The 27722-nt window shown below is 40.0% G+C and overlaps 2 protein-coding genes across 8 annotated transcripts; one reads left to right on the forward strand and one right to left on the reverse strand.

The window, feature by feature from the left end:
- Positions 1-870: 870 nt before the first annotated feature.
- LOC139416683 (voltage-gated purine nucleotide uniporter SLC17A9-like) lies at positions 871-22029 on the reverse strand. Of its 5 annotated transcripts, XM_071165645.1 has the most exons (13): positions 14217-14451; positions 9174-9371; positions 8858-8997; positions 8669-8768; positions 8401-8525; positions 7982-8078; positions 7720-7816; positions 7474-7561; positions 7338-7372; positions 3045-3160; positions 2849-2904; positions 2523-2552; positions 871-2396 (listed from the first exon to the last, which is right to left on the reverse strand). In XM_071165645.1, the coding sequence occupies exons 1-13, from the start codon at positions 14348-14350 to the stop codon at positions 2227-2229; spliced, it is 1386 nt and encodes a 461-aa protein (XP_071021746.1). In that variant the 5' UTR covers positions 14351-14451; the 3' UTR covers positions 871-2226. The 5 variants fall into 5 exon arrangements, 3 of the variants coding, with proteins under 3 accessions (XP_071021746.1, XP_071021748.1, XP_071021747.1); XM_071165647.1 differs by lacking the exon at positions 14217-14451 and having other exon boundaries at positions 8669-8782; positions 9174-9299; XM_071165646.1 differs by lacking the exons at positions 2523-2552; positions 2849-2904 and having other exon boundaries at positions 2213-2396.
- A 670-nt stretch (positions 22030-22699) lies between these two features.
- Positions 22700-27614, forward strand: LOC139416684 (dnaJ homolog subfamily C member 5-like). 3 transcript variants are annotated; one of them, XM_071165650.1, is made up of 6 exons: positions 22700-22846; positions 24018-24070; positions 24252-24389; positions 24547-24760; positions 25024-25195; positions 25376-27614. In XM_071165650.1, the coding sequence occupies exons 3-6, from the start codon at positions 24274-24276 to the stop codon at positions 25480-25482; spliced, it is 609 nt and encodes a 202-aa protein (XP_071021751.1). In that variant the 5' UTR covers positions 22700-22846; positions 24018-24070; positions 24252-24273; the 3' UTR covers positions 25483-27614. The 3 variants fall into 3 exon arrangements, with proteins under 3 accessions (XP_071021751.1, XP_071021752.1, XP_071021753.1); XM_071165651.1 differs by having other exon boundaries at positions 22728-22846; positions 24229-24389; XM_071165652.1 differs by lacking the exon at positions 24018-24070 and having other exon boundaries at positions 22752-22846.
- The last annotated feature ends 108 nt before the right edge of the window (positions 27615-27722 follow it).

Below are 27722 nucleotides of genomic sequence, written 5' to 3' on the forward strand. Positions count from 1 at the left end.
GGAAGTAGCATGTTGGAGAATAATACTGGTTTCCAAATTGCATTTCAGTTATGCTTCAGTGGTTATGCATGTTGAGTTCTTGTTCATGGGAGAGGGGAAGATGTAGTAGGATGTCCCTTGGGGGTATCGGTACCTATGTAGGACATGCGAGGGTTAGGTTAATAAACAGGCTGGAGCTAGAACCTCGTCGCGCGTCCTTATTTTAGATCATACTACATTTGCGATTTCCAACTTGTTGTGTATTATTTATGTCCAATAGCTACGTTTTAGCTATACTTTCTCTTCATATGACAAGGATTGAAAGGATTTGTCATTACCATAGTCAGTCTCCACTGGCTATGGTGCTGAAACTGCACTGATGCTCGTAAAGTTGCTTAAAGTAAAGTTACATTTTCAAAAAATATATAGGCTATATAAGCTACTTGTATTCATACATTCACAATCTTCCCAACAACTGACGCTTCACACTTATCAACCTGCTTCCAAGCGGTGTCAATAATGTAAAAGCCTTCCCTGTTCATCTCAACTTCCTGGATACACCCGCCTAAGTGGAGGCGGGAAGCCCATCAATTCATTGTTGAACATCCGCACGCCATTCAAAAGTCCTCCACCTTTCAATCTTTTTTCATATCAGACATAGCGATGTCATTATTAGCAAATAAAAGTTTATGTAAGGTCCACGGACCATGTAGGCCTACACTATGGAGCTGCTTGCTTGTCAATACATGAACATTAGCCTATTTACACAAATCACTTGTTGGTTAAATACAGAAATCAATATTGTAATAATGCTATGCTGTAGTCTAGGCCTATATAATTGTTTAAAAATCAGATTAATTCCCGAAGCTGTTCATGAGCAATGTCGTTTATTTATTCGTTGAACATCAACTGTCAGGTGGCAAGAGCGCAGAACTATGGACACTGCTGATTGCTGCGCAGAAATAAACCTGTTCTAATAAACCCAGTCTCTGCGCAACAATCTTAAATGCAATCTCTGGAAAATACAACCGTTTTGATGGAAATTATTGAAAAGAGCGGGATTCCAGTGTTATAGGGCTATAATTTATTTCTCAACTCCAATTGGCAGCGTTTTACAATCTTTAGTGTCTATCATGACAATTAAAAAAAGTTACTGCGTGAAGCGTGTCAGCCATTCGCATGTGTTTTACGTAGGCCTCTATTAACTGTACAATTCACACAATTACACTATTTAGAAACATAACAATTACATGATTTTATGAATGCCAGTGGGAGTTTTTTTAAAAGACATTATACAAGCAACAAGGTCATATTTAGTCTGTGACATAGCTAATGATTAGCCCTTTGGGGTAAACCATGTAGAGAAGCAACCTCATGATTCAGCCATATAGCCATGATAATGGGTTAGACAGGTGATCATGCTTATTGCTAAAATAGCACACCTGCATGATCATATGGACCATCTAAAGATATTGCTTTTCATCAATATGTTACTAGGCTAATTTTTGGAGGGGAATATTACATTTTAAACGGTTTAATATAGGCTATATGTCATCATTGAGAGGGGGGCATGGTTTTATTTTTATTTTCCAAAGAATCAGTGTAAATAAATATGTGATTTTATGGTTGGCTATAATATAAGGTATTTGCCCAAACTGCAAATGAAACGTGAAATCACCCAGATTTAAATTCTGCGTGCTTTCCTGATATCTTGGCCTGGGTCAGTAATTTTAAAATTCAGGCCAGTAGTTTTCACTTGGTACTGGCCCAGTGTGCCACTGGCAAATTTACCTGAATGTCAAGACCTGGACTGGTACCCAGGTTAACTGCCCTCCATTTTTAAAGACATTTATTTCCATTGTTAGATATATAAAAGCTAATCTGTGGTCAACTAAAATGTGTTAGTCACACAAGATATCTCAATTGGCCCAATGGGGGTCGCTGCATCATTCATGGGGGATGACATGTTTACTGTTGTCTTGTTTCGCTTTTCAATTTCAGGGACAATAGATAATGTTTTCAAAGTTCTACCAAGTGAAGCAACATTGAATTATAAATATTTTAAACCATCTTATTCTCAGACCTGGTGCAAGAAGGCATAATTTAAAACATGTCAGAAACAAGTCATTTTTTTCATAGGCATATTGTAGTTAGGCCTGCAATCCTCTACACAAACCATTTTGTTAGACTGACATTATAGCCTACACAGATATACACACTAAGTTATTGGCAGTGTCTTTGTGTGGGTCATACACGAATGACTTCAGACAAATTCCACAAGTCCACACGGTTGGCTTCTCCAAACATGAGGAATACTCCGAGGCCCATGGTATTCACCATTGTGAAGAGTGAGAACACGTAACCCCAGGAAGCTGTGACCTCAATCAGGTATCCAGAAACATAGACCAGCACCAGACCTGTGGGATACACAAACTGGTCTCATTTACACAGTCAAATACAGTACATAGGCCTATAATACACTTAACCGTGAGCATATCATTCTGATGTACAGTATACATTGGGGATTGATATTTAATACCTACCTGTGAAAGCTCCACACATATTCATAAATCCTGTGGAGAAAAAAATATTCATTTTTGGGAACAAAATATTTGTTTGTCAATCAAAATGGAACAAATGGAATAGGAAGACAATGATACCCAAAGACACTGACAGTGTCCAGTTAAGATAAATTCTTATTTACAATGACGGCCTACAACGGCCAAACCCAGACGACGCTGGGCACAATTGGTCCAGCGATATCCGGGTTTGGCAGGTGTAGGCCGTCATTGTAAATAAGAATTAGTTCTTAACTGACTTGCCTAGTTAAATAAAGGTTCAATTTTAAAATTGTTTTTAAAAAACTGACCAAACAAGGCTCCAGCGCACGATGGGGCAAGGTCCTGTACATTCACAGACACACCACTAGCACATGGGGGCAATGGCAACAGGTTAGTATACTAATAACTCTATTACTGGATGAGAAGTTACCCTTCTCATCCAGTAATACGGGTATACCTCTATGTGGATTGAATAATGTTACATGAACATACACAGAAACACACCTGCTGTTGAAGGTGGCCAGGCCCACAGCAGCAGAGACAAAGATCACAGCGGAAGGGAATGAGAGTGGCCTGCAGAGTAGCAAGAGGAACACACTGGACACACCCATGGACATGAACTGTATGAGGAGAGAGAGAAACACACTGATCGACTTGTTTAAAGATGTCCTCTAGCGATTTATGAACATTTAATTTTGAAAAGCGATAACCAAAGTATAAAGACAGTAAAGTACACACATTGAAGGGTAAAAAAAAAATGTTTGGAACAAAATTGTGTTTTTTAGACAAGTGCAAACTTCAAGGGAGTAGGGCATTTAAGGAGTCATTTTGATGGGAATCTGTGATGTTATCAGCCTCACCCTTGCTTGAGGAACAGTAGAGAACTAAAGAGGAAAAGCATTTTCACAATTCCTGACATTTAATCCTAGTAAAAAAATCCCTGTTTTAGGTCAGTTAGGATCACCACTTTATTTTAAGAAAGTGAAATGTCAGAACAATTGTAGAGAAAATGATTTATTTCAGCTTTTATTTCTTTCATCACATTCCCAGTGGGTCAGAAGTTGACATACACTCAATTAGTATTTGGTAGCATTGCCTTTAAATTGATTAACTTGGGTCAAACGTTTCGGGTAGCCTACAACAAGCTTCCCACAATAAGTTGAGTGAATTTTGTCCCATTCCTCCTGAAAGAGCTGGTGTAACGGAGTCAGGTTTGTAGGCCCCCTTGCTCGCACACACGTTTTCAGTTCTGCCCACACATTTTCTATGGGATTGAGGTCAGGTCTTTGTGATGGCCACTCCAATACCTTGACTTTGTGGTCCTTATGCCTCATGATGCCAACTATTTTGTGAAGTGCACCACCCTGCAGCAAAGCACCCCCACAACATGATGCTGCCACCCCCATGCTTCACGGTTGGGATGGTGTTCTTCGGCTTGCAAGCCTCCCCTTTTTTCCTCCAAACATAACAATGGTCATTACGGCCAAACAGTTCTATTTTTGTTTCATCAGACCAGAGGATATTTCTCAAATAAGTATGATCTTTATCTGTGGATATAGATACTTTTGTACCCATTTCCTCCAGCATCTTCACAAAGTCCTTTGCTTCAGTCCTGGGATTGATTTGCACTTGGTGCACCAAAGTACATTCATCTCTAGGAGACAGAACGCGTCTCCTTCCTGAGCAGTATGACGGCTGCGTGGTCCCATGGTGTTTATACTTGCATACTATTATTTGTACAGATGAACGTGGTACCTTCAGGAGTTTGGAAATTGCTCCCAAGGATGAACTAGTCTTGTGGAGGTCTACACATTTTTTTCTGAGGTCTTGGCTAGTTTCTTTTGATTTTCACATGATGTCAAGCAAAGAGGCACTGAGTTTGAAGGTAGGCCTTGAAATACATCCACAGGTACACTTCCAATTGACTCAAATGATGTCAATTAGCTTCTCAGAAAGCCATGACATATTTTTCTGGAATTTTCCAAGCTGTTTAAAGGCACAGTCAACTTAGTGTATGTAAACTTCTGACCCACTGGAATTGTGATACAGTGAATTATAAGTGAAATAATCTGTCTGCAAACAATTGTTGGAAAAATGACTTGTGTCATGCACAAAGTATATGTCCTAACCAACTTCCAAGACCATAGTTTGTTAAAAATAAATATGTGGAGTGGTTGAAAAACTAGTTTTAATGACTCCAACTTAAGTGTATGTAAACTTCCGATTTCAACTGTATATATTCACCCCCTTTGCTATGAAGCCCTTAAACAAGATCTGTTGCAATCAATTACCTTCAGAAGTCACATAATTAGTTAAATAAAGTCCACCTGTGTGCAATCTAAGTGTCACATGATATGTCACATGATCTTAGTAAATATACACCTGTTCTGAAAGGCCCCAGAGTCTGCAACACCACTAAGCAAGGGGACCATCAAGCAAGCAGCACCATGAACACCAAGGAGCTCTCCAAACAGGTCAGGGACAAAGTGGGGGAGAAGTACAGATCAGGGTTGGGTGATAAAAAAAATATCCAAAACTTTGAACATCCCACGGAGCACCATTAAATCCATTATAAAAAAATGGAAATATTTTGGCACCACAACAAACCTGCCAAGAGAGGGCCACCCACCAAAACTCATGGACCATGCAAGGAGGGCATTAATCAGAGAGGCAACAAAGAGACCAAAGATAACCCTGAAGGAGCTGCGAAGCTCCACAGAGGAGATTGGAGTATCTGTCCATAGGACCCCTTTAAGCCGTACACTCCACAGAACTGGGCTTTACCTAAGAGTGGCCAGAACAAAAGCCATTGCTTGAAGAAGAAAATAAGCAAACACGTGTGGTGTTCGCCAAAAGGCATTTGGGAGACTCCCCATACATATGGAAGAAGGTTCTCTGGTCAGATGAGACTAAAATGTAGCTTTTTGGCAATCAAGGAAAACGCTATGTTTGGCGCAAACCCAACACCTCTCATCACCCCGAGAAAACCATCCCCACAGGGATGTTTTTCATCGGCAGGGACTGGGAAACTGGTCAGAATTGAAGAAATTATGGATGCTGATAAATACAGGGACATTCTTGAGGGAAACCTGTTTTGGTCTTCCAGAGATTTGAGACTGGGATGGAGGTTCACCTTCCAGCAGGACAATGACCCTGAGAATACTGCTAAAGCAACTCTCGAGTGGTTTAAGGGGAAACATTTCAATGTCTTGGATTGGCCTAGTCAAAGCCCAGACCTCAATCCAATTGTGAATCTGTGGTATGACTTAAATATTGCTGTCCACCAGTGGAATCCATCCAACTTGAAGGAGCTAGAACAGTTTTGCCATGAAGAATGGGCAAAAATCCCAGTGGCTAGATGTGCCAAGCTTATAGAGACATACCCCAAGAGACTTGCAGCTGTAATTGCTGCAAAAGGTGGCTCTATAAAGTATTGACTTTGGGGGGGTGAATAGTTATGCATGCTCAAGGTTTCAGTTTTTTATCTTATTTCTTCTTTGTTTCACAAGAAAAAAATATTTGCATCTTCAAAGTGGTATGCATGCTGTGTAAATCAAATGACACAAACCCCCAAAAGTCCATGTCAATTCCAGGTTGTAAGGCAACAAAATAGGAAAAATGCCAATGGGGGGGAAAACTTTTGCAAGCCACTGAACTGTAACTAATCCTGTTATGTCAGATAAGAAATTATTGAGACCCTTGACAAAGATGAGCTATAATGACTGTATAAAATAAATAATTCAAATACTGAGCTATATTGTATGAAAAAAAAGGGAAATTGTATAATTTTTCTCAAAAACATAGGGATCAAGATGATTGACATCCTATTCTTATAAAGTAGTCAAAAATTCAGTATTTGGTAGCATATTCCTAGCCCGCAATGACTACATCAAGCTTGTGACTCTACTCTACTTGTTGGATGCATTTGCAGTTCGTTTTCATCGTGTTTCAAATTATTTCATGTCATTATTGTTGTATGTCATTGTGTCATTATGTTGTATGTCATTATAGTGGATGATAGCATGATTACGGATAATCCTGAATGAATCGTGAGAAAGTTAGAGAGTCACAGATAAGACATGCTAACCTCCCCTGTTATTGATAATGTCTTGATCTTTGACCCTCTGTATTTCTCAATCATCATTATTCACGATTCATTCAGGATTATCCATAATCATGGTATCATCCTCATTAATGTAGAAGTGTTTAGAAACATTTTATTCTTATTTTCAATAAAAGTGACTCTAAAATTACACAATACATTTTTACAATTACTTTCTATTGGGTACAAAATAATCTGAAACACCCGAAACTAACTGCAAATGCACCCAACAAGTTTGTAGAGTCACAAGCTTGATGTAGCCATTGCGTGTTAGGAATATGGGACCAAAGACTAAACTTTGACTACTTTATTTATAAGAATCTTTAAGGGTGTCAATAATTTTGACAACTACCTTTTTGAGAAAAAAAGTATTATCTTTCTCTGAGCAAATGTTTAAATTATTATAATAATTGTTTTACAGTTTTTTCATTATTCATTTTATACAGTCATTATTGCTAATCTTTTTCAAGGGTGTCAATAATTTCAGAGTTCACTGTATGTTAGTCAGGGGAAATAATTGCCTGAGCCCCAAGGATATGTATGATTTCCTTGTCTGGCATGAAAATGGGGAGCTCTAACCTGTCTGAACAAATCTCTTATGTATACCTGTACTTTCTCTCTGTCCACAAACCACTGAATATTGGGTTCAGTTACACAAGAATATAAGTTAGCGATTCTAAACAAGGTAAGCTTACCTGCATCATCTTCCTAACAGATGATGTTCGAAATCCTAGAACAAAAAACAGTCTGTTACTATGAAATGGCTTCAATAACTTACTAAGGAAGCAGCAAAACAAACAAATGTTGTACTCTAATCTGTCATTCTTGTACCCTGCTGAATGAGGTGATCCGAAATTATGCCTCCAAAGAGCGCAGATGCGATTGCAACCAACCATGGAATTACGTTATACACCCATCCCTGGAATAACATATATAAGTAGTATGAGTTACAATACAGATTACACTAAATTGCAATGGTTACACTATTTATTATTTTGGGTGAAGAAGTCCAGTATAGGTAAGACATGCTTTTTGGACAAGGTAAAGAAAGTGGCTGAAGAGATAAAGGTTTAATACCTTGGCGTGCGGATATGTATCTTTGAAAAAGGTTGGTAGCCATGACATCAATGAGTAACAAGTACTGCTGAAGCATAGGTGAGCAAAGACCATGGCACTGAAGAGATGTGAAAGAGGGAGAACAAGAGACTAAAAAAAGCAGTAGATCCAGGCAAGCAGGCAACATCAAGGTAAATACAAGAAGTTGCAAAACATTTGCATAACATCCACGTGCCATACTGTATTACTCCACAATCAACATATGCAAAAATGTAAGCTGTACCACACAGAGGGATTTTTGAACATTTTTAGCCAGCGTTTCTTTGACAGACCCGAACTGGATCCATGGCTTGACAGCACTTGGATTGTGTTCATTTGACCTGCAACCGAAACACACATTACCATATAAAGCAGTATGATTATAGCAGCCAACCTCTTGAATCGTACATAACACCCACGTCATTCAGTGAAACAACTAACATGTGTAATACATGCATTACATTTTGTAGATACTTTCAAACTATAAATATATTATAGAAACCTACCTCATATGAAATCTAGAACCTAGAACAACCACTTAATTCAATGAAACAACTATTACATACAACACATCCAATGCACATTTTTTGATTCTTTAAAACAAAATATATTCATGCACAAAGCACCAGTTCTATAGATTATTATATTGCTACCCTAGAGTACCTCTCAGTAGAAATCTCCACACAGTCAATGACCACAGTCCCGAGAGCAGACCAGCGCCATAGAACACACTCTCCCAGCCATAGCGTTCCAACATCACGGACCCCAGTCCTCCCACCATCAGTGTTCTGACTCACAAGCATAGAAGCACAATGAGGAAGAAGCTTTCAGAACATATTTCAGATAAAGCTATTTATGATTAAATTATAAATCAGAGATGGATGTTGGTATAATTAGAGACCTGTGTTCAGTTATTACATGTATAACTTACCCCATATAAGAGCCACTGCCCATGGTACTCATCAGAAAGCCTCTTTCCCCTTCATCCACTCGTTGGGAACAAAGACTGGCCAAAGAAGGGTAGTGGACACCTGAGAGAAAGCAGCTGTTATCAAAGTTACCAAACCATTCCAAAAGAGGAGACAGAGGGTAGAGACTTTCTCTGTTTCCACCCTCTCACCTTGTAATAGCCCCATAAGGAATCTGGCCACCGTCATGGAGGTGAGGGAACTGATGCCCAGTTGCGCCAACAGAGGGGTGCATGCTGTAATGGAAGCCCAGGATGTAGTGGCAAGAAGTAGGACCCGTTCACCACCAATTCTGTCAAAACAAACAATCATGAGCAGAGACAGAGCAGTCTTCACAGCACACAAGAAAGATGATTTCCAGCTTCTGACATGGACATTATATAACAGGCAATCACTCAAGCTCAAATAATACAAATCCCAATAGGTAGCCATTGTTTCTCTTATTCAGACCACCAGAGGTTGACCCACCTGTCGCTGACATGACCTCCCAGCACCTGAGTGAAGCAGTAACCCCAGAAGAAGCCCCCCATTACCACACCCGACTGCGTCTTGCTCCAGCCAAATGTGGTGGCCATGTTGACAGCACAGATTGGCATGGCCATCCTGGCACAGTAAAGGAGACACGTGCCCAAGAAGAGCATCACCGTCCACTTTTGAGCCAATGGTCTGAGGGAAAATAGCAAGAAAGAGAGGGAGAGGTAATGATGGATGATAATACTGATAATCTACATTACACTATATGTAAAAACCAGATAACTGGTCTATTATCATTTCATCCCCTACAGAACATCATGTATCAGTAGTGCTGAGCGATTAACCAAAATTTCAGTTATTTTTCATTTTTTAAACAACTTTTCGTTTTTTAAACAACAACTGACTGACATCAGTTCAATGATTTGAATTCCATTTCGCTTAAAAAAATCTATTTTGTGAACTCAATGCGCACATCGCATAGTTTCTCTAGAGATAAAGATCCAGCCTGAACTGTGCTATGTAGTAGGGAGTTGTAGTTTCCAACAGACCAATATTCTGCACATTTGGTAATTAACTACAATTACAATAATCCATTGGTCATTTACTTGTCTTGGTCTGAGTTTATTTATTCTACTCAAGAATAATGCAGACAGTGAGGTGACATTGAGCATAGCCGTAGGAAGTAGTTTCAGAGTGTTTAAAAAAATGATTGAATCTGAACCAACCTCAAAAAGCACAAATAGCTCAGCACTATGTATCAGTAGAGAAGACAGCAAACCAGTTTTTCTGACTACATCAAGTGAAGTGCCTTAATGAAGCCACCCACCAGCATTGGATAAAAGTTTCAGCAGACAGAGCAAGCTACAATATTTAAAAAAATATTTGGGTGATGTCTAATTTAAAGACAAACAGGGATCTAGTTTAATATGAGATACTTCTGTTAAGTTACATAGAGCAGTAAAACACTACAAATATGTGCAAATTAATTGAAAGTGTGACCAAGATCTAAATCTACTTTCACATTGGAGCTTCTAACAACCATTGTGAATGTTGTGAACACACAGAAACTCTAGCCTGGTCCCCGATATGTTTGTGTTATCCTGTCAGCTCCTTGTCACTGGAATGACAGGGAGTTGACATGATCACACAAACAGATCTGGGACCAGGCTACCGAAACACATATTGAACCCAAGATAAGTGTCTACAGTGGTGTAAAGTAATTAAGTAAAAATACTCACTAAATGGACTCACTAAACAGACATGCTTCCCTTTAAAAATTATGCCTGAGTGTTGGAGTGTGCCCCTGGCTATCCGTAAATTAAAACAACAAGAAAATGGTGCCATCTGGTTTGCTTAATATAACCAATTCAAAATTATTTATATATACACTGCTCAAAAAAAATAAAGGGAACACCTAAACAACACAATGTATCTCCAAGTCAATCACACTTCTGTGAAATCAAACTGTCCACTTAGGAAGCAACACTGATTGACAATAAATTTCCCATGCTGTTGTGCAAATGGAATAGACAACAGGTGGAAATTATAGGCAATTAGCAAGACACCCCCAATAAAGGACTGGTTCTGCAGGTGGTGACCACAGACCACTTCTCCGTTCCTATGCTTCCTGGCTGATGTTTTGGTCACTTTTGAATGCTGGTGGTGCTTTCACTCTAGTGGTAGCATGAGATGGAGTCTACAACCCACACAAGTGGCTCAGGTAGTGCAGCTCATCCAGGATGGCACATCAATGCGAGCTGTGGCAAGAAGGTTTGCTGTGTTTGTCAGCGTAGTGTCCAGAGCATGGAGGCGCTACCAGGAGACAGGCCAGTACATCAGGAGACGTGGAGGAGGCCGTAGGAGGGCAACAACCCAGCAGCAGGACCGCTACCTCCGCCTTTGTGCAAGGAGGAGCAGGAGGAGCACTGCCAGAGCCCTGCAAAATGACCTCTTGCAGGCCACAAATGTGCATGTGTCTGCTCAAACGGTCAGAAACAGACTCCATGAGGGTGGTATGAGGGCCCGACGTCCACAGGTGGGGGTTGTGCTTACAGCCCAACACCGTGCAGGACGTTTGGCATTTGCCAGAGAACACCAAGATTGGCAAATTCGTCACTGGCGCCCTGTGCTCTTCACAGATGAAAGCAGGTTCACACTGAGCACGTGACAGACATGACAGTCTGGAGATGCCGTGGAGAACGTTCTGCTGCCTGCAACATCCTCCAGCATGACCGGTTTGGCGGTGGGTCAGACATGGTGTGGGGTGGCATTTCTTTGGGGGGCCGCACAGCCCTCCATGTGCTCGCCAGAGGTAGCCTGACTGCCATTAGGTACCGAGATGAGATCCTCAGACCCCTTGTGAGACCATATGCTGGTGCGGTTGGCCCTGGGTTCCTCCTAATGCAAGACAATGCTAGACCTCATGTGGCTGGAGTGTGTCAGCAGTTCCTGCAAGAGGAAGGCATTGATGCTATGGACTGGCCCGCCCGTTCCCCAGACCTGAATCCAATTGAGCACATCTGGGACATCATGTCTTGCACCACAGACTGTCCAGGAGTTGGAGGATGCTTTAGTCCAGGTCTGGGAGGAGATCCCTCAGGAGACCATCCCCCACCTCATCAGGAGCATGCCCAGGCGTTGTAGGGAGGTCATACAGGCATGTGGAGGCCACACACACTACTGAGCCTCATTTTGACTTGTTTTAAGGACATTACATCAAAGTTGGATCAGCCTGTAGTGTGGTTTTCCACTTTTCCACTCCAAATCCAGACCTCCATGGGTTGATAAATTTGATTTCCATTTATAATTTGTGTGATTTTGTTGTCAGCACATTCAACTATGTAAAGAAAAAAGTATTTAATAAGAATATTTCATTCATTCAGATCTAGGATGTGTTATTTTAGTGTTCCCTTTATTTTTTTTGAACAATGTATTTATAAACTGTGTGGTTTGAGCCCTGAATGCTGATTGACTGAGAGCCATGTTATATCAGACCGTATACCATGGGTATGACAAAACATTTATTTTTACTGCTCTAATTACTGGTAACCAGTTTATAATAGCAATAAGGCACCTCGGGGGTTTGTGATATATGGCCAATATACCACGGTTAAGGGCTGTGTCCAGGCAGTCCGCGTTGTGTCATTCTAAGAACGGCCCTTAGCTGTGGTATATTGGCCATTTACCACACCTCCTCGGGGCTTATTACTTAAATATATATATATAAATATATATGTACAGTCGTGGCCAAAAGTTTTGAGAATGACACAAATATACATTTTCACAAAGTCTGCTGCCTCAGTTTGTATGATGGCAATTTGCATATACTCTGATCAGATGAATTGCAATTAATTGCAAATTCCCTCTTTGCCATGCAAATGAACTGAATCCCCAAAAAACATTTCCACTGCATTTCAGCCCTGCCACAAAAGGACCAGCTGACATCATGTCAGTGATTCTTTCGTTAACACAGGTGTGAGTGTTGACGAGGACCAGGCTGGAGATCACTCTGTCATTCATGCTGATTGAGTTTGAATAACAAACTGGAAGCTTCAAAAGGAGGGGGGTGCTTGGAATCATTGTTCTTCCTCTGTCCACCATGGTTACCTGCAAGGAAACATGTGCCATCATCATTGCTTTGCACAAAAAGGTCTCCACAGGCAAGGATATTGCTGCCAGTAAGATTGCACCTAAATCAACAATTTATCGGATCATCAAGAACTTCAAGGAGAGCAGTTCAATTGTTGTGAAGAAGGCTTCAGGGTGCCCAAGAAAGTCCAGCAAGCGCCAGGACCGTCTCCTAAAGTTGATTCAGCTGCGGGATCGGGGCACCACCAGTACAGAGCTTGCTCAGGATTGGCAGCAGGCCGGTGTGAGTGCATCTGCACGCACAGTGAGGCAAATACTTTTGTAGGATGGCCTGGTGTCAAAAGGGCAGCAAAGAAGCCACTTCTCTCCAGGAAAAACATCAGGGACAGACTGATATTCTGCAAAATGTACAGGGATTGGAATGCTGAGGACTGGGATAAAGTAATTTTCTCTGATGAATCCCCTTTCCGGAGAAGACAAGGTGAGCACTACCATCAGTCCTGTGTCATGCCAACAGTAAAGCATCCTGAGATCATTAATGTGTGGGGTTGCTTCTCAGCCAAGGGAGTGGGCTCACTCACAATTTTTTCTAACACAGCTATGAATAAAGAATGGTACAAACACATCCTCCGAGAGCAACTTCTTCCAACCATCCTGGGACAGTTTGGTGACGAACAATGCCTTTTCCAGCATGATGAAGCACCTTGCCATAAGGCAAAAGTGATAACTAAGTGGCTCAGGGAACAAAACATTGATATTTTGGGTCCAAGGCCAGGAAACTCCCCAGACTTTAATCCCATTGAGAACTTGTGGTCAATCTTCAAGAGGTGGGTGGACAAACAAAACCCCACAAATTCTGACAAACTCCAAGCATTGATTATGCAAGAATGGGCTGCCATTGGTCAGGATGTGGCCCAGAAGTTAATTGACAGCATGCCAGGGCAGATTGCAGAGGTCTTGAAAAAGAAGGGTCAACACTGCAAATGTATTTATTTTACCTTTATTTAACTAGGCAAGTCAGTTAAGAACAAATTCTTATTTTCAACGATGGCCTAGGAACAGTGGGTTAACTGCATGTTCAGGGGCAGAACGACAGATTTGTATCTTGTCAGCTCGGGGATTTGAACTTCATGTAATTGTCAATAAAAGCCTTTGACACTTATGAAATGCTTGTAAATATACTTCAGTATTCCATAGTAACATCTGACAAAAATATCGAGACACTGAAGCGGCAACCTTTGTGGAAATTAATATTTGTCATTCTCAAAACGTTTGGCCACGACTGTATATTTCAATACCAAATACTTTGAGACTTTTATGTATTATAAAAAAACATTGCTTGACATGTCTATTTTCACCACGTAACCGCTACAGTGAAGAAGTTTTCAAATCTAACGTTTTCAGCTTCTGCAATAGGCAAAGCACCGAAAGCATAATCCAACTCCTTACCTGGGCCATATCGCAGTCTGCCGCTGTGGTTCCTCTCCCTCCGAACCATTGTGTGCGAATACTTTGTTAGGAATATTTTTCCCGGGAACTTCCAAGTTATGTTTAGTTTCACCAAATATTTGCCACAATGCCATTCAACGTCTGGTGTATTTTCTAATTCACCGTCCACCGCTCTACACGTAGATTTCGTCGGGAAACGTGCGCTTTGATTAAAGAAAATATGGACACAGCCTTGGCAAACAAGCTGGACAGGTAAAACTAGTGGGCAACATGAAACATGCATATCTCTCTGACAGCTTGGCTGGCTGAATGACTGGTTTCTTGCAATCAGTGCAACACAGAACGCGTTCCAGCTCGTCTAGTTTGTAAATAGCGGCAGCCAATCAACAATTTAGAACGCGTCCTCAGATTCCACGACCGCTGCAGTAGTGAGCCAATGCTTCAACTGGTGACCTACTGTACTATTCATCACTTCTATGCCGAACTTGCACATTCACAATAAATAAATTAACCTGAGCAGCAAGGCTGCACAATGCAGGAAACAATGCTCTTAATGGATTGTCATACATTACCTACTGTATAAGGCCGTATTTCAATAAAACTGTCACTCAAAATAATTGTTTATTTCCATATCTGCAAATATTACCTCAAAAAACGTCCAATAATAAGAGGGGAGTTATCTGTAGTCTCTATGATCACATTGTCTTACAGTACAATAAAAAGTTGTATGAAATGAAGACTGGACATTTAGCAGCAGGTACAAAATAAACAAATATTTCAACTCCCACATAACATAAACAAGGCGTGAGTGCTTCTGTAATGACCTTAACCAATTCAACAACATTACACTACATGCATCTGGGCAGTAAATGTAAAAATTCTAACTGGTAACTAACTCTCAATAGCAAACTGGTCATGTGTACCGAACTTCTCTCTACTCCCGTAGGAGAGAAATAAGTACAGCCCTTCTACTGTGAAAGGTCAAGGTTTCCACCATCTACAACTTTTCAATCAACAAAACAAGGCAGAGCTCCATGTGTCTTTCAAAGACAGAAGGGAATGTAAACTCAGTCAACCATTTAAAAGAAACCCGTATTTCCATGTAAGCAATAATTTCATTCAGCAGTAGACAGGTTAATACCAGCAGACCGGTTATAACCTATCAAAGTACAGTAGATAAAAGGCTGGGTAACACAGTTTCCACTTAATCCAAACCCTTTATCTAGAAAAAGTGGCGTATAGCCTATTCCTCTCTTTCCTTTACACATGAGCCTAATTTAGTCTAAAACTCTACCTTATATGTATAAAATCATAACTCCCAAACTCAACGTGGCAACCCAGTGGCTTTAAAACAAATAAAACAAAATTATACTCAGAACTCACCATGATACTCAAGTAAAAGTGAATAATACTTATTTTTCAGGTAATCAAATATAAACCAGCAATTTAAATTTGTCTTTCAAAATGTCTATAAATGTGGGTACTCTGTTGAATGTTTATATCATCATAGCAGTTATCACTTTTTAAAATACAGCCATATACTGTTTGCACAATCAATTAAGTCCTCTCATATATGCAACATGAAAAAAGTATTTATATTGGTATATAATATATGTTATTATTACATTATCATCCAGTCGTTGACTGCTTATAAATAGGAGAAAGGAAGTGTGGTAGTCCATGTCAATGCTCGTTCATTTCACTTGGGATCCTCAATAGTGCCTTTGCTGAGGTCTGTCATTTTGGGGTATTTGACTTTCTTCTGGTCCAGCTCGTTCTGAGCCCATAACAGCAGCTTGAGTAGCTTGGCCAGTTTGGGTGTTGACTCCCTGTTCTCATAGTCCAGCACAGCCTGGTTCACCTCACTCCACACCTGAAGAGCATTGAGAAAGGAAAGAAAGGTGTTTAAATTACAGGAATACAGTCACACATATAACACCCCCCAAAATAGACCCTTTTACTCATGCACATTAAGGCTCTTTCTTTACATTAGTAAAATATGTGTAGTAAGAGCTGACTCTTCAACATCAGATTTGCAACTTATCTGTTTACAGTATCTTTACATTAATATTGGATGTGGTGTGGCCAAAGCCACATTCCTGCTTCATGTGTGTTTGCAGCTATTAGCATACTGTAAATACCATAGTATATAGACAAACAAAATAAGGATCTAAACCATATTGCACATAATGTTGCACACTTGATTAATGCAATGATTCACAAATGTGTAGAAATTTTAAAAGCATTTCATTTTCAATTTGGCTAACAACAAAAACGCTGTCTCCTAGAATTAAGATAATTAAGGTCATTCTTGCATGGGCATGTGGCATCAGAGAGCCATTGTCTTTACACTATACCACTCAGAGGGGGTATTTGGTGTACACATGTCCCACACTACCTATGGAGGTGGCTTGGGAAAGAGCGATTTGAAGCTAGATCGGTCTCTTTACCATATAAAAATACAGTGCCCTCTGTAATTATCGGGACAGCGTTCTCATTTTGTTCCTTCTTCTTTAGGCTCAATACTTCAAAAGGTTGGATTAAAAATCAAACAATGACTATGAAGTGCAGTCTGTCAGCTTTAATTTGAGCATATTTTCATCCATATTGGGTGAACTGTTTAGAAATTACAGCACTTGTTGTACATAGTCCCCCCCCATTTTAGGGGAGGAAAAGTATTGGGACAAATTCACTTATATGTGTATTAAAGAAGTAAACAGTTTAGTATTTGGTCCCATATTCATAGCACACAATGACTACATCAAGCTTGTGACTCCACAAATTTGTTGGATGCATTTGCTGTTTGTTTTGGTTGTGTTTCATATTATTTTGTGCCCAATAGAAATTAATGGTAAATAATGAATTGTGCATTTTGGAGTCACCTTTATTGTAAATAAGAATAGAATGTTTCGAAACAGTTCAAAATGCACAATACATTATTATTTACCATTCATTACTATTGGGCACAAAACAAACAGCAAATGGATCTACCAAATTTCAGTCACAAGCTTGATGTAGTCATTGCGTGCTATGAATATGGGACCAAATACCTAACTTTTTTTTACTACTTTAATACACATAAGTGAATTTTTCCCAATACTTTTCCTCCCCTAAAATGGGGGAATATGTACAACAAGTGCTGCCATTTCTAAACGGTTCACCCGATATGGATGAAAATACACTCAAAATAAAGCTGATAGTCTGCACTTTAATCTCATAGTCATTGTTTGATTTTTGGAGTAGAGCCAAAAGAAGAAAAAATGCTTCACTCTCTTAATAATTACGGAGAGCACTGTATGTGTCGTGGATCTAGTATGCATCGTCAAGTTAGTGTAGTGTAAAGAGGCTATAATTAAGTAATACGGCACGAAGGGGTGTGGTATATGGCCAATATACCATGGCTGGGTGCTGTTCTTATGCACAACGCAACGCGGAGTGCCCGGATACAGCCCAAACCCCTGAGGTGCCTTATTGCTATTATAAACTCGTTACTAACGTAATTAGAAATGTTTTGTCATACCAGTGGTATATGGTCTCATATACCACAGCTGTCGGACAATCAGAATTCAGGGCTCGAACCACCCAGTTTATAATAGCCTAATAAACAATTATACAGATGATAGGCCACACACATAGACACACCTTCTGTCGCTGCATCATGTTAAGCAGGTCTCCAAAGGGCGACTCTTCTGGGTTGTCGAAGGCAAGAAGAGCCAGCGTCCTCTCCATCTCTGTCAGGCACTCACGGCTCTCCTCCCCCTGCTCTGCCAGCTGTGTCTGGGCAAACTCCAATGCAGACTCTGTCTCCTGCAGCCTGATTAACTCAATCAAGTGCTGTTGCTACAAAGAGGAAAAGGGGAAGGAGAGAAGAAATGGAGAGGGACTTTTTATGTTGACTGAGATCACGTCATTTACAGCAATGACCTGGGGAATAGTTACAGGGGAAAAGAGGGGGGATGAATGAGCCAATTGGAAGCTGGGGATGATTAGGTGGTATGAGGGTCAGATTGGGAATTTAGCCAGGACACTTGTGTTAACACCCATACTCTTACAATAAGTGCCAAGGAATCTTTAGTGACGACAGAGAGTCAGGACACCCGTTTAACGTCCCATATGAAAGACGGCACCCTACACAGGGTAATGTCCCCAATCACTGCCCTAGGGCATTGGGATATTTTTTTTAGACCAGAGGAAAGAGTGCCTCCTACTGGCCCTCCAACACCACTTCCAGCAGCATCTGGTCTCCCATCCAGGGACTGACCAGGACCAACCCTGCTTAGCTTCAGAAGCAAGCCAGCAGTTGGATGCAGGGTGGTATGCCGCTGGCAAAGGAATGAAATATACGTTTTATCAAGTGTTTTGGTGTGGACAATGGACATCCACAATAAATGTTGTTGTCTTGGACAAGCACTGATCCTAAATCAGTCCCCTGAGGGCATCCTTACCTGCAGGTGAAAGTACAGGTAGCGCTTGGTGTCAAGCAGCTCTGGGTGTAAGCTGTTGATGAGTGCGATGGCCTCCTGTATCTGTCCCTTCAGGATCAGCTCTCTAATCTTTATCCTCTCATCTAGAGAGTCCAGGTCCACACTGGGCTCGATCCCAGACTCCATCCGAAACTTCTCGGCTGCCTCTTTAAACCCCTCTGCACAAACACAGACAAGAGTGAGACCATCAAAATCACAAGAAAAATCAACTGGATAGATCAAGGAAAAATGTGGGATTCTGCTTCTGTAAGTAGAGACAAGCTGAAGATTCAGAAAGGTTAACTGGGATAGAGAGCGGCTCAGATTGGAGGTTGTTTTAGCAGCAACTGACACAAAAGTGTGAATCGTGGAATACCTGTCACAAGGTAATTCATAATGAGCCGGTTCATGTCCGCCCTCTGTATGTGTACATTGTTCAGTTTGTCCATCCATTCATCTTTAGTAATATCTTCTGACTTTTCCGCGTAATTCATCATTGACATTGGGATCCTGCAAAGTTTAAATAAAAAAATATGTTAGCTAGCAAGTAGTAATTGCACCGACATGTCGAGAGTGACTGTGGTCGAGGCTGAGGTAAATTGGTTTTATATTCACACATTCATCAGACATTCACTAAAAGCCATTTACAAATGTAAAAATCAATAACTAATTAACCATGTCACAGAATCATCAAACTAGATATGATTTATTCTATAAATGTCTAGCATACATTTACAACCTTTGTTTTGAGTAGAAATTCCAGTTTTGACTTAATAGAAATACATAAAATCTATCATATTCCATTTTAAACTGTATAAATCAATAACTAATTCACAGTTTGTCACAAAAACATGAAACTATGTATGATTTATTCCACAAATGTATACTTTACAACTTTTGTTTTAGGGAAAAATTCTAGTTTTGATTTGATAGAGGGCATGTAGTCTGTCTAGAGGGCGTGTGGTCAAAGTTCTAACGAGTCTGTTATACCCTATTAGAAGGGGCCTGACATAAAATTTGGCATCTTCAGTCATATTAAATTAAATTACAGGAAAAAACTACAGATTGAAGGGGTCAGGTCTGGCTAACAAAGAAGACAAGTGGATGGATCAAGAGGACCAAGACAACCAAGAGGATCAACATGGAAACATGGAAAAGCACATTTGTTGTCCATTAAAATAACATAAAATTGATCAGAAATACAGTGTAGACATTGGTAATGTTGAAAATGACTATTGTAGCTGGAAACAGTAGATTTTTTATGGACCAGCAACCATCACTCCTGTGTTCCAATGGCACATTGTGTTAGCTAATTTTAAAAGGCTAATTGATCATTAGAAAACAGTTTTGTAATTATGTTAGCACAGCTGAAAACTGTTGTTCTGATTAAAGAAGCAATAAAACTGCCCTTCTTTAGACTAGTTGAGTGTCTGGAGCATCAACATTTGTGGGTTCGATTACAGGCTCAAAATGTCCAGAAACAAAGTACTTTCTTCTGAAACTCGTCAGTCTATTCTTGTTCTGAGAAATGAAGGCTATTCCATGCGAGAAATTGCCAAGAAACTGAAGATCTCGTGCAACGCTGTGTACTTCTCCCTTCACAGAACAGCGCAAACTGGCTCTAACCCGAATAGAAAGAGGAGCGGGAGGCCCAGGTGCACGATTGAACAAGAGAACAAGTACATTTGACTGTCTAGTTTGAGAAACAGACACCTCAGTCTTCAACTGGCAGCTTCATTAATTAGTACCCGCAAAACACCAGTCTCAACGACAACAGTGAAGAGGCGACTCCGGGATGCTGGCCTTCTAGGCAGAGTTGCAAAGAAAAAAGCCATATCTCACTAGCCAATAAAAATAAAAGATTAAGATGGGTAAAAGAACACAGACACTGGACAGAGAGAGATGGCTTTTTCTTTGCAACTCTCCCTAGCATCCCGGAGTCACCTCTGCACTGTTGACGTTGAGACTGGTGTTTTGCGGGTACTATTTAATGAAGCTGACAGTTGAGTGACCCCAAACTTTTGAACGTTAGTGTATGTTATGGTTCACTCTTAGTTTTCCTTATCTCCATTATGGAACGTCCATGTTGATCATCTTGGTTCTCTTGATCCATTCACCTGTCTTCTTTGTTAGTAAGGCCTGACCCCTTCATCCTGTAGTTTTTTCCTGTAATCTAATTTCATATGACTGAAGATGCAGAATTTCTAATAGGGTATAACAGACTCGTTAGAACTTTGACCACACGCCCTCTAGACGTACTACATGCCCTCTATCAAATCAAAACTGGAATTTTTACTCAAAACAACGTTTTTAAAAGGTATGCTAAACATTTATAGAATACATCATACATAGTATAATGTTTCTGTGACAAATGGTGAATTAGTTATTGAGTTATACAGTTTTAAATATAATTGTTTAAATTGTATGTATTTATATCAAATGAAAACTGTAATTTCTCCTCAAAAAAGGTTGTAAAAGTATGCTAGACATTTAAAGAAAATATCATACTTTGCTTGATGATTCTGTCATAATCAGTGAACACGTTATTGATTTATATAGATTTAAAGGGCATTTTATAGATGTTAATGTATTTCTGTTAAATCAGAATTGGAATGTTTATTCAAATCAAAGGTTGTAAAAGTATACTAGACATTCATTGAAAAAAATCATACCTAGTTTGATGATTCTGTGACAAATGGTGAATTACTTATTGATTTATACTTCTTTAAATTACATTTGATAGATTTTATGTATTTCTATCAAATCAAAACTGGAATTTTTCCAACGACCAAAAAAAGGTTGCAAATGTATGCTATACATTTATAGAATAAATCATATCTAGTTTGATGTTTCTGTGACAAACGGTGAATTAGTTATTGATTTGTACATGGCTTAGGGTGAATGTTCGAATGTGTGAATATAAAACCAACTTTACCTCGGTGTGGTCGAGTGGTGTTTGAAGAACAAAACAACGTTAGTTATGTAGCTAACTAAATCCTTTAATTTCGAAAGGTTAGCTGGCTATTAACAATGATAACATATCTACCATCTATGCGAGGAACATAGCGAATATTCTGGTCTCACACACCAAACCATTTAGTCTGAAATTAGCTCGTTATCGTTATTTGTTGTGTTGATACTAGCTAGATGGCTAGCTAACGTTAGCTTGTTGGTGCATCACCCACCAACATGTAATTGTAACATGAGTGAAGAGTACAATACGATACATAATAATATATATTATCGCTATCAAATATAGTAGTCAGCTTTATTGTTCAATTAAATATACCTGTAACAATCGGCTACGGATGTGTAGTTGCTTCAAGCTCTCTCGCGTGAATCACGACAACCGAACGTGATTTGGGGAAACAAAACTACGATTGGCCAGTGGAATGATGTCATGGTTACCAAGGAACAGTAGCAGTGAAGGGGTCTGTTCAGAAGGGTTCAACGTTGCAAAAACTTTCAGATAGAAATGTATTTTGTGGAACAGATATTTTATGTCTTGTAGAATTGGGCTGCAAGGTTCTAACTTCACTGCTACTGTTTCACCTCATTGTATATACCTTGGTGTAACTCGAAAGTATGTTCTGTGGAATTAACGCAATGTGAAAAAGTAAAGCAAAGACAGGTATTACTTCTTAGCGTACCCTGACGAAAAATGATTGCAGTCAGATGTATATAACTGCAGTTAGAGTGCAGTATATCTGCCGGTATTCTGCAATTACTGCATCCAAAATACCACAGTCGACTACAGTTGCTGCACTTTTTTTTTTTTTTTTTTTTTTTGCAAGGGTAGGCATACTTGGGTTTTCTCTGAGGGGGTATCTGGTTGAGAATCACCTATGCCTACTTTACTGTATTACATCTCTTCAAAAGTCTTTCAAATGTAAATTACTTCATCACGTTGTAGCTATGTTTATTTATTTTTAGTAAACATTAGTTTATAATGCAGTAATAAGGCTGAGGGGCATCCCAATCAATGATCGTGCGGCGCGCAGGTCGATTGGAAGGTGTTCGGGGGCGGGGCCAGTATACTGCTGCAGCTGTCCATGGTTGGGTTTGGTGAGTACGCGCGGTTCTCTGGGATGAAACCATAATCAGACACCGTTATTATATCTCTTTGGATCATTTCCCTATACAGCGCATCAAAGCCGACTTCAAGAGGTAAGCATTGATGTGGATTGTTTATTTTTTAAACCTATTCTCCCTTGCCCTTGAAAATTACTGCTGATTTGAGCGAGTCCTGTCTTGCATTTAGAGAAGGCCAGCAACAAACCAACATGGATGCTGCGCAGTGCTGATGCAGCTACATAGATTAACCGCTCCAAGCATCGCATTTAGGCTACAGATTCAACAAATAATCCTGTATATATTATAATATTCTAGTTGTCCTTATAGCAAACGGACATTCCATTAATGATGATCATGTATTCCATTTATTTGAACAGCGTTATAGTGTACGGATTTTAACAGCCTCAGAGTTTACGGGTTTTACATTTGTCGTTTTTTGTGACAATTTTGTTTGGTCAGTCATTTGTGTCATGGCCTAAAAATTGTAATAGTTTGTCTGGAGGTTGAAGAAAGGGTATTTTACGGCTAGTGCGCCATCTCAATAAATCTAGCCTATCTATGGTCAGCTGCTTCCTTGGAAGTCAATAACGATTCTCCTCCCCAGGACCACATCACATAAAGTCTCACCATTTACACTAATTACTTGAGATGTAGGATCCAATTAAGTACATTATTTGAGTTTACGTCTTTTTTTATTCAGGGACAGGCCTATGATGGAAAATGCTCAAAATTAAGCATTTTGGCCTTACCATCACTGCAGAAGGTCCTTGACGTTTTCTGAATGCTGTAGGCCCTTGGGGTTCTCTGAATGCTGTAGGCTCTTGGGGTTCTCTGAATGCTGTATGCCCTTGTGCAGTCTGAAGCTGTAGCATCTTGATGTTTGTGATTTGTCGTTAACTTCTTACAGATTTCCTATCAACAATCCAAACAATTGACAGTGAGAGAGTTGACAGAGTAGCTACTTTGAAAAGAGACCTCCGAAGGGTACACATTGCAATTAATATCAGTGATTTGTGTGAGACCTACCTCAGTTCTCAATTAGACACTGAGTGACTGAGAATGACAACACTCATATCTCATGTAAGTGAATTTGTTATTGATTTAGTAATAGCTACAGGATCCTGGCATTTGTAGGCCTATTCTAAGTAGAAACCCAATAGATATACAGTAAGAATATGTGACTAGGTTGTCTGATCTGTTGTCGAAAGGAAGAGGGCATCTAGGTTCACAGCGAGATGATTTACTCTACTCTTTCCTCTTACAGGGTAGGAACCCTGCTGAGAGTACACCATTTTGGAGTGGCGGTAGGGATATAAGGTGTGCAATAGATTCCTGGAGTGTGGGAGTATTTAGTGATTTTGGGGCAGAACCACATATTTGTGAGAATGAAAAATACACTGCTTCAGTCAACACACAGGGTGCTATAGGCTGAAAAATAGTGTAATGATGACTCATTGGTAAATAAACATGTGCAGTCCTTCCTTTTCTCTGTGTTCAGATTGTGAAGGACGCGAGGCATCATGGCAGCACAAGAGCAGGCGAGGCAGCGCTCACTCTCCACCTCTGGTGAATCACTCTACATTGTGCTTGGCATTGACAAGCTAGCCACTCCCGACGATATCAAGAAATCCTACAGGTCAGTCAGAGAGGCGCAGCCACTTACTGTAGCAGTTATACTAATACTCATCAATAAAAATATAGACACATTATTTTCTAGAGTTGTGCCACATATAAATATAGTCTTATGTTTTGTTAATTGGTACTATCTGATTATCACTCTTATGTGTTCTTAGAAAACTTGCATTGAAATTCCACCCTGATAAGAACCCAGATAACCCGGAAGCTTCTGACAAGTTTAAGGAGATCAACAATGCCCATGCCATTCTGAACGACCCCACCAAGCGGAACATCTATGACAAGTACGGCTCCCTGGGACTGTACGTGGCTGAGCAGTTTGGCGAGGAGAATGTGAACACCTACTTTGTCCTGTCCAGCTGGTGGGCTAAGGTGAGACTGCGAGGTGCCATAGGGAGGTGGGGGGGGGGGTCGACATGTAGAATTGACTTTGTGTTAAAGATTAAATGGCATATTTTATAACACAAACCCTGTAAAAACAAAACAAAGCCTCTCTAACACTGTTTTCCTTGATTGTTATTGTTTTATCTTCTTACCACACTCTCTTGATCACTCTTACACCTCTCTCTCTCACACACACACACACACACACACACACACACACACACACACACTGCCTTGTTTTCTCTCTGCAGGCCTTGTTTGTGTTCTGTGGCCTGGCCACTGGCTGCTACTTCTGTTGTTGCCTGTGTTGCTGCTGTAACTGCTGCTGTGGGAAGTGTAAACCGCGGCCTCCAGAGGGCCAGGAGCCTGACTTCTATGTGTCCCCTGAGGACCTGGAGGCCCAGATGCAGTCTGATGAGAGAGGTGAGATCGACTGCTTATTGTGTAAGAAACATGTTTCTGCATGAACACAAATCATTTCATCACTGACCATTGACTTGTTTCAATTGCATGGTAATTTACTATGGAGTACCATCATTACTGACCATGTATATCTTACTGTGTGTGTGTGTGTGTGTGTCGCTCTCTCTCTCTCTCTGACAGAGGCTGGTGGTGAAGCAATCTTGGTGCAGCCATCAGCGACAGAGACCACCCAGTTGACGTCAGATGGTCACCATTCTACCTATCAGACCGACATGGGCTTCAACTAAACCCCACCCCTGGCCTGTGGCCCTGCCTGCTACCCTGCTCCACCTTAAAAGGATGAACGAGAAGGGCAATCTGTTTAAACTTCACTAAGAGAGCCAAGTCCTGGAGAGGAGATGGAGGAGTGAGCGTGGCCCACATACAGAACTCTTTAAGATACACCTCCCCTTTCCACCCGCTCCAGAGTGGTCCACTCCCGCCTCAATGTAGGAAGAAAGAGAAAGAAAACATTTGCTTCCCTTCCGTTTGTTCTTTCATATACTTTGGCCTTTGACCTCACAAACCTCCAACCCCACAGTCCCCTATCCATATTTCATGTCATTGTGTAGCATGCACTGTTTTGAGATAAATAAATAATTGTCTTCATTTTAAAAAAATTCATACTGTTGGTGCACATGTGAGTGTGATTCATTTGGGGCACAGTTTACTTTATGTTTTTGTTCACAGATAAGAGAGGTTAGGTTCAGGGAGGTTGTGGATAGTGAGGTGTTTCTGTTCATTGTCTTTGCTGCATGACGTCATCATTAAACATTCAAAATAGAGCTAGACAATTCTCAGTTTAAAATTGCCATCAGCTGATGCCAGTTATAAACACAGCTCCTTTTCTTTAGGCACTTAAACCCATAGATTTGGACTCCTGTTTACCTATGTTTGTGCCCTTCCCATTGCATTGTGGTTATATTGTGCTGAGATCTGTGCATGTAGAAGGGTGGAAAGGGAAGGCAGGGCACACAAGCTGCATTTTATGACAGCAATATCATGAAATACTGGTGGTGACATTGCTTTCTTAACATTTAGTGGGTCTTGAATTTAATTGGCTTGGTTTGGTCTGCTCTTGTGTGAAGGAAGCATTGCTTTGTCCTGCCCCTAAAATCCGAATTGAATGCTTGTAATCTTGCCCCTGACTTCCCTGCATCGAAGAACTGACTAACACCAGAAGATAAATATCATACATAGGTTTGTTAACATATGTAGTCATGTATATTTGGTTTAGTTTTACTTGCCACTGTGCCACCCACAGTTCCGTTGGGATGTTACCCAGACATCTCTGAGCAACACTTCTCTGCACATTTGAGTGGTTGTTCTCAATATCCAGTTATTTTATGTTTTACCTGTGCTTAATTTTCTTGTGGTTCCGAGTGTTACCCCACACTGTCTAACCCAAGGACCATGACCTGATCCAATTAGAGGGGGACATATTTTCATTCCAAGCACTGTTAATTTATGTTTAGATGTGATCAAAAAGACTACTGTATGGGTGTAGGGAAAAGTTGGGAGCATTTGAAGAATATTATCATCTTGTTTTTTATAATTCTGTTGAAGGGAATTCAGAAGTGTTGTAATTGTCCAATGCTTTGTTATTTTTTTTTTACCATCATTGAATTTTGAGTGTCGATATTGGTACTTTCTTAGGTCATAAGTAATTTCATCAGTGGGCTAGCACTACCACAGGCAGCTCTTATCCTATAACCAGAATAGATTTATGTTTTTAATATAAATATATACAACTAAATATATGTAAAGTGTAACTAATGCATAACCTGCCATTATCTTCATTTGTTTGTTTCATTAATGCCAATTATGTTTCAATGGTTTACAATGGATGTCTGAGCTCCTCTCATCTGCCCTCTGCTTTTGATGGTATGGTTGGTTGACATGTGTGGTCCTTTTACAGTGTTTGCTGTGCCCTCCTCAGAAACCGCCCCATAGATCTACCTGTTATCGCTTCTTCATTGAGATGTTGGAAAATGCTAATTGTTAAATGAGTTGAATGCAATGTGAGTTCAAAAAACTACTGGACCAATGATCAGGAAATGGTTCCATAAAAATGTATCGATACAGATGACATAGTATATAGTATAATGATATAGTAATTTTATGAACTTTATTTTATTTAAGTTAACTTATTTTGTCATGTTTTGATGATGAACGGCTATAGTTATAAATGGTATGTTTTATTTTGATGTGGCCATTAAATTTTGCAACGCATGGTTTAATGGTTAAGGTCTGTTGTACATACACTTAAATATTACGTATAAATCTGGACCTTTATGTTGTAGCATGGTAATGTGTGTGTGAAAGAAAACAAAGTGGGTCATTGATCTGCTGTTGTTAAATAAATGTTCCTGAACATTTACTGTTGTTTTCTTTATCATTTCAGTTCTCATGTTTCTACAGTATGCTACAAATATATGGTTCTCGTAGGCTTACCGGGACCTTCAAATAAGCAAACACTTGAATATGA

Source organism: Oncorhynchus clarkii, chromosome 9 (genome assembly GCF_045791955.1).
Source record: "Oncorhynchus clarkii lewisi isolate Uvic-CL-2024 chromosome 9, UVic_Ocla_1.0, whole genome shotgun sequence".
Classification (NCBI taxonomy): domain Eukaryota; kingdom Metazoa; phylum Chordata; class Actinopteri; order Salmoniformes; family Salmonidae; genus Oncorhynchus; species Oncorhynchus clarkii.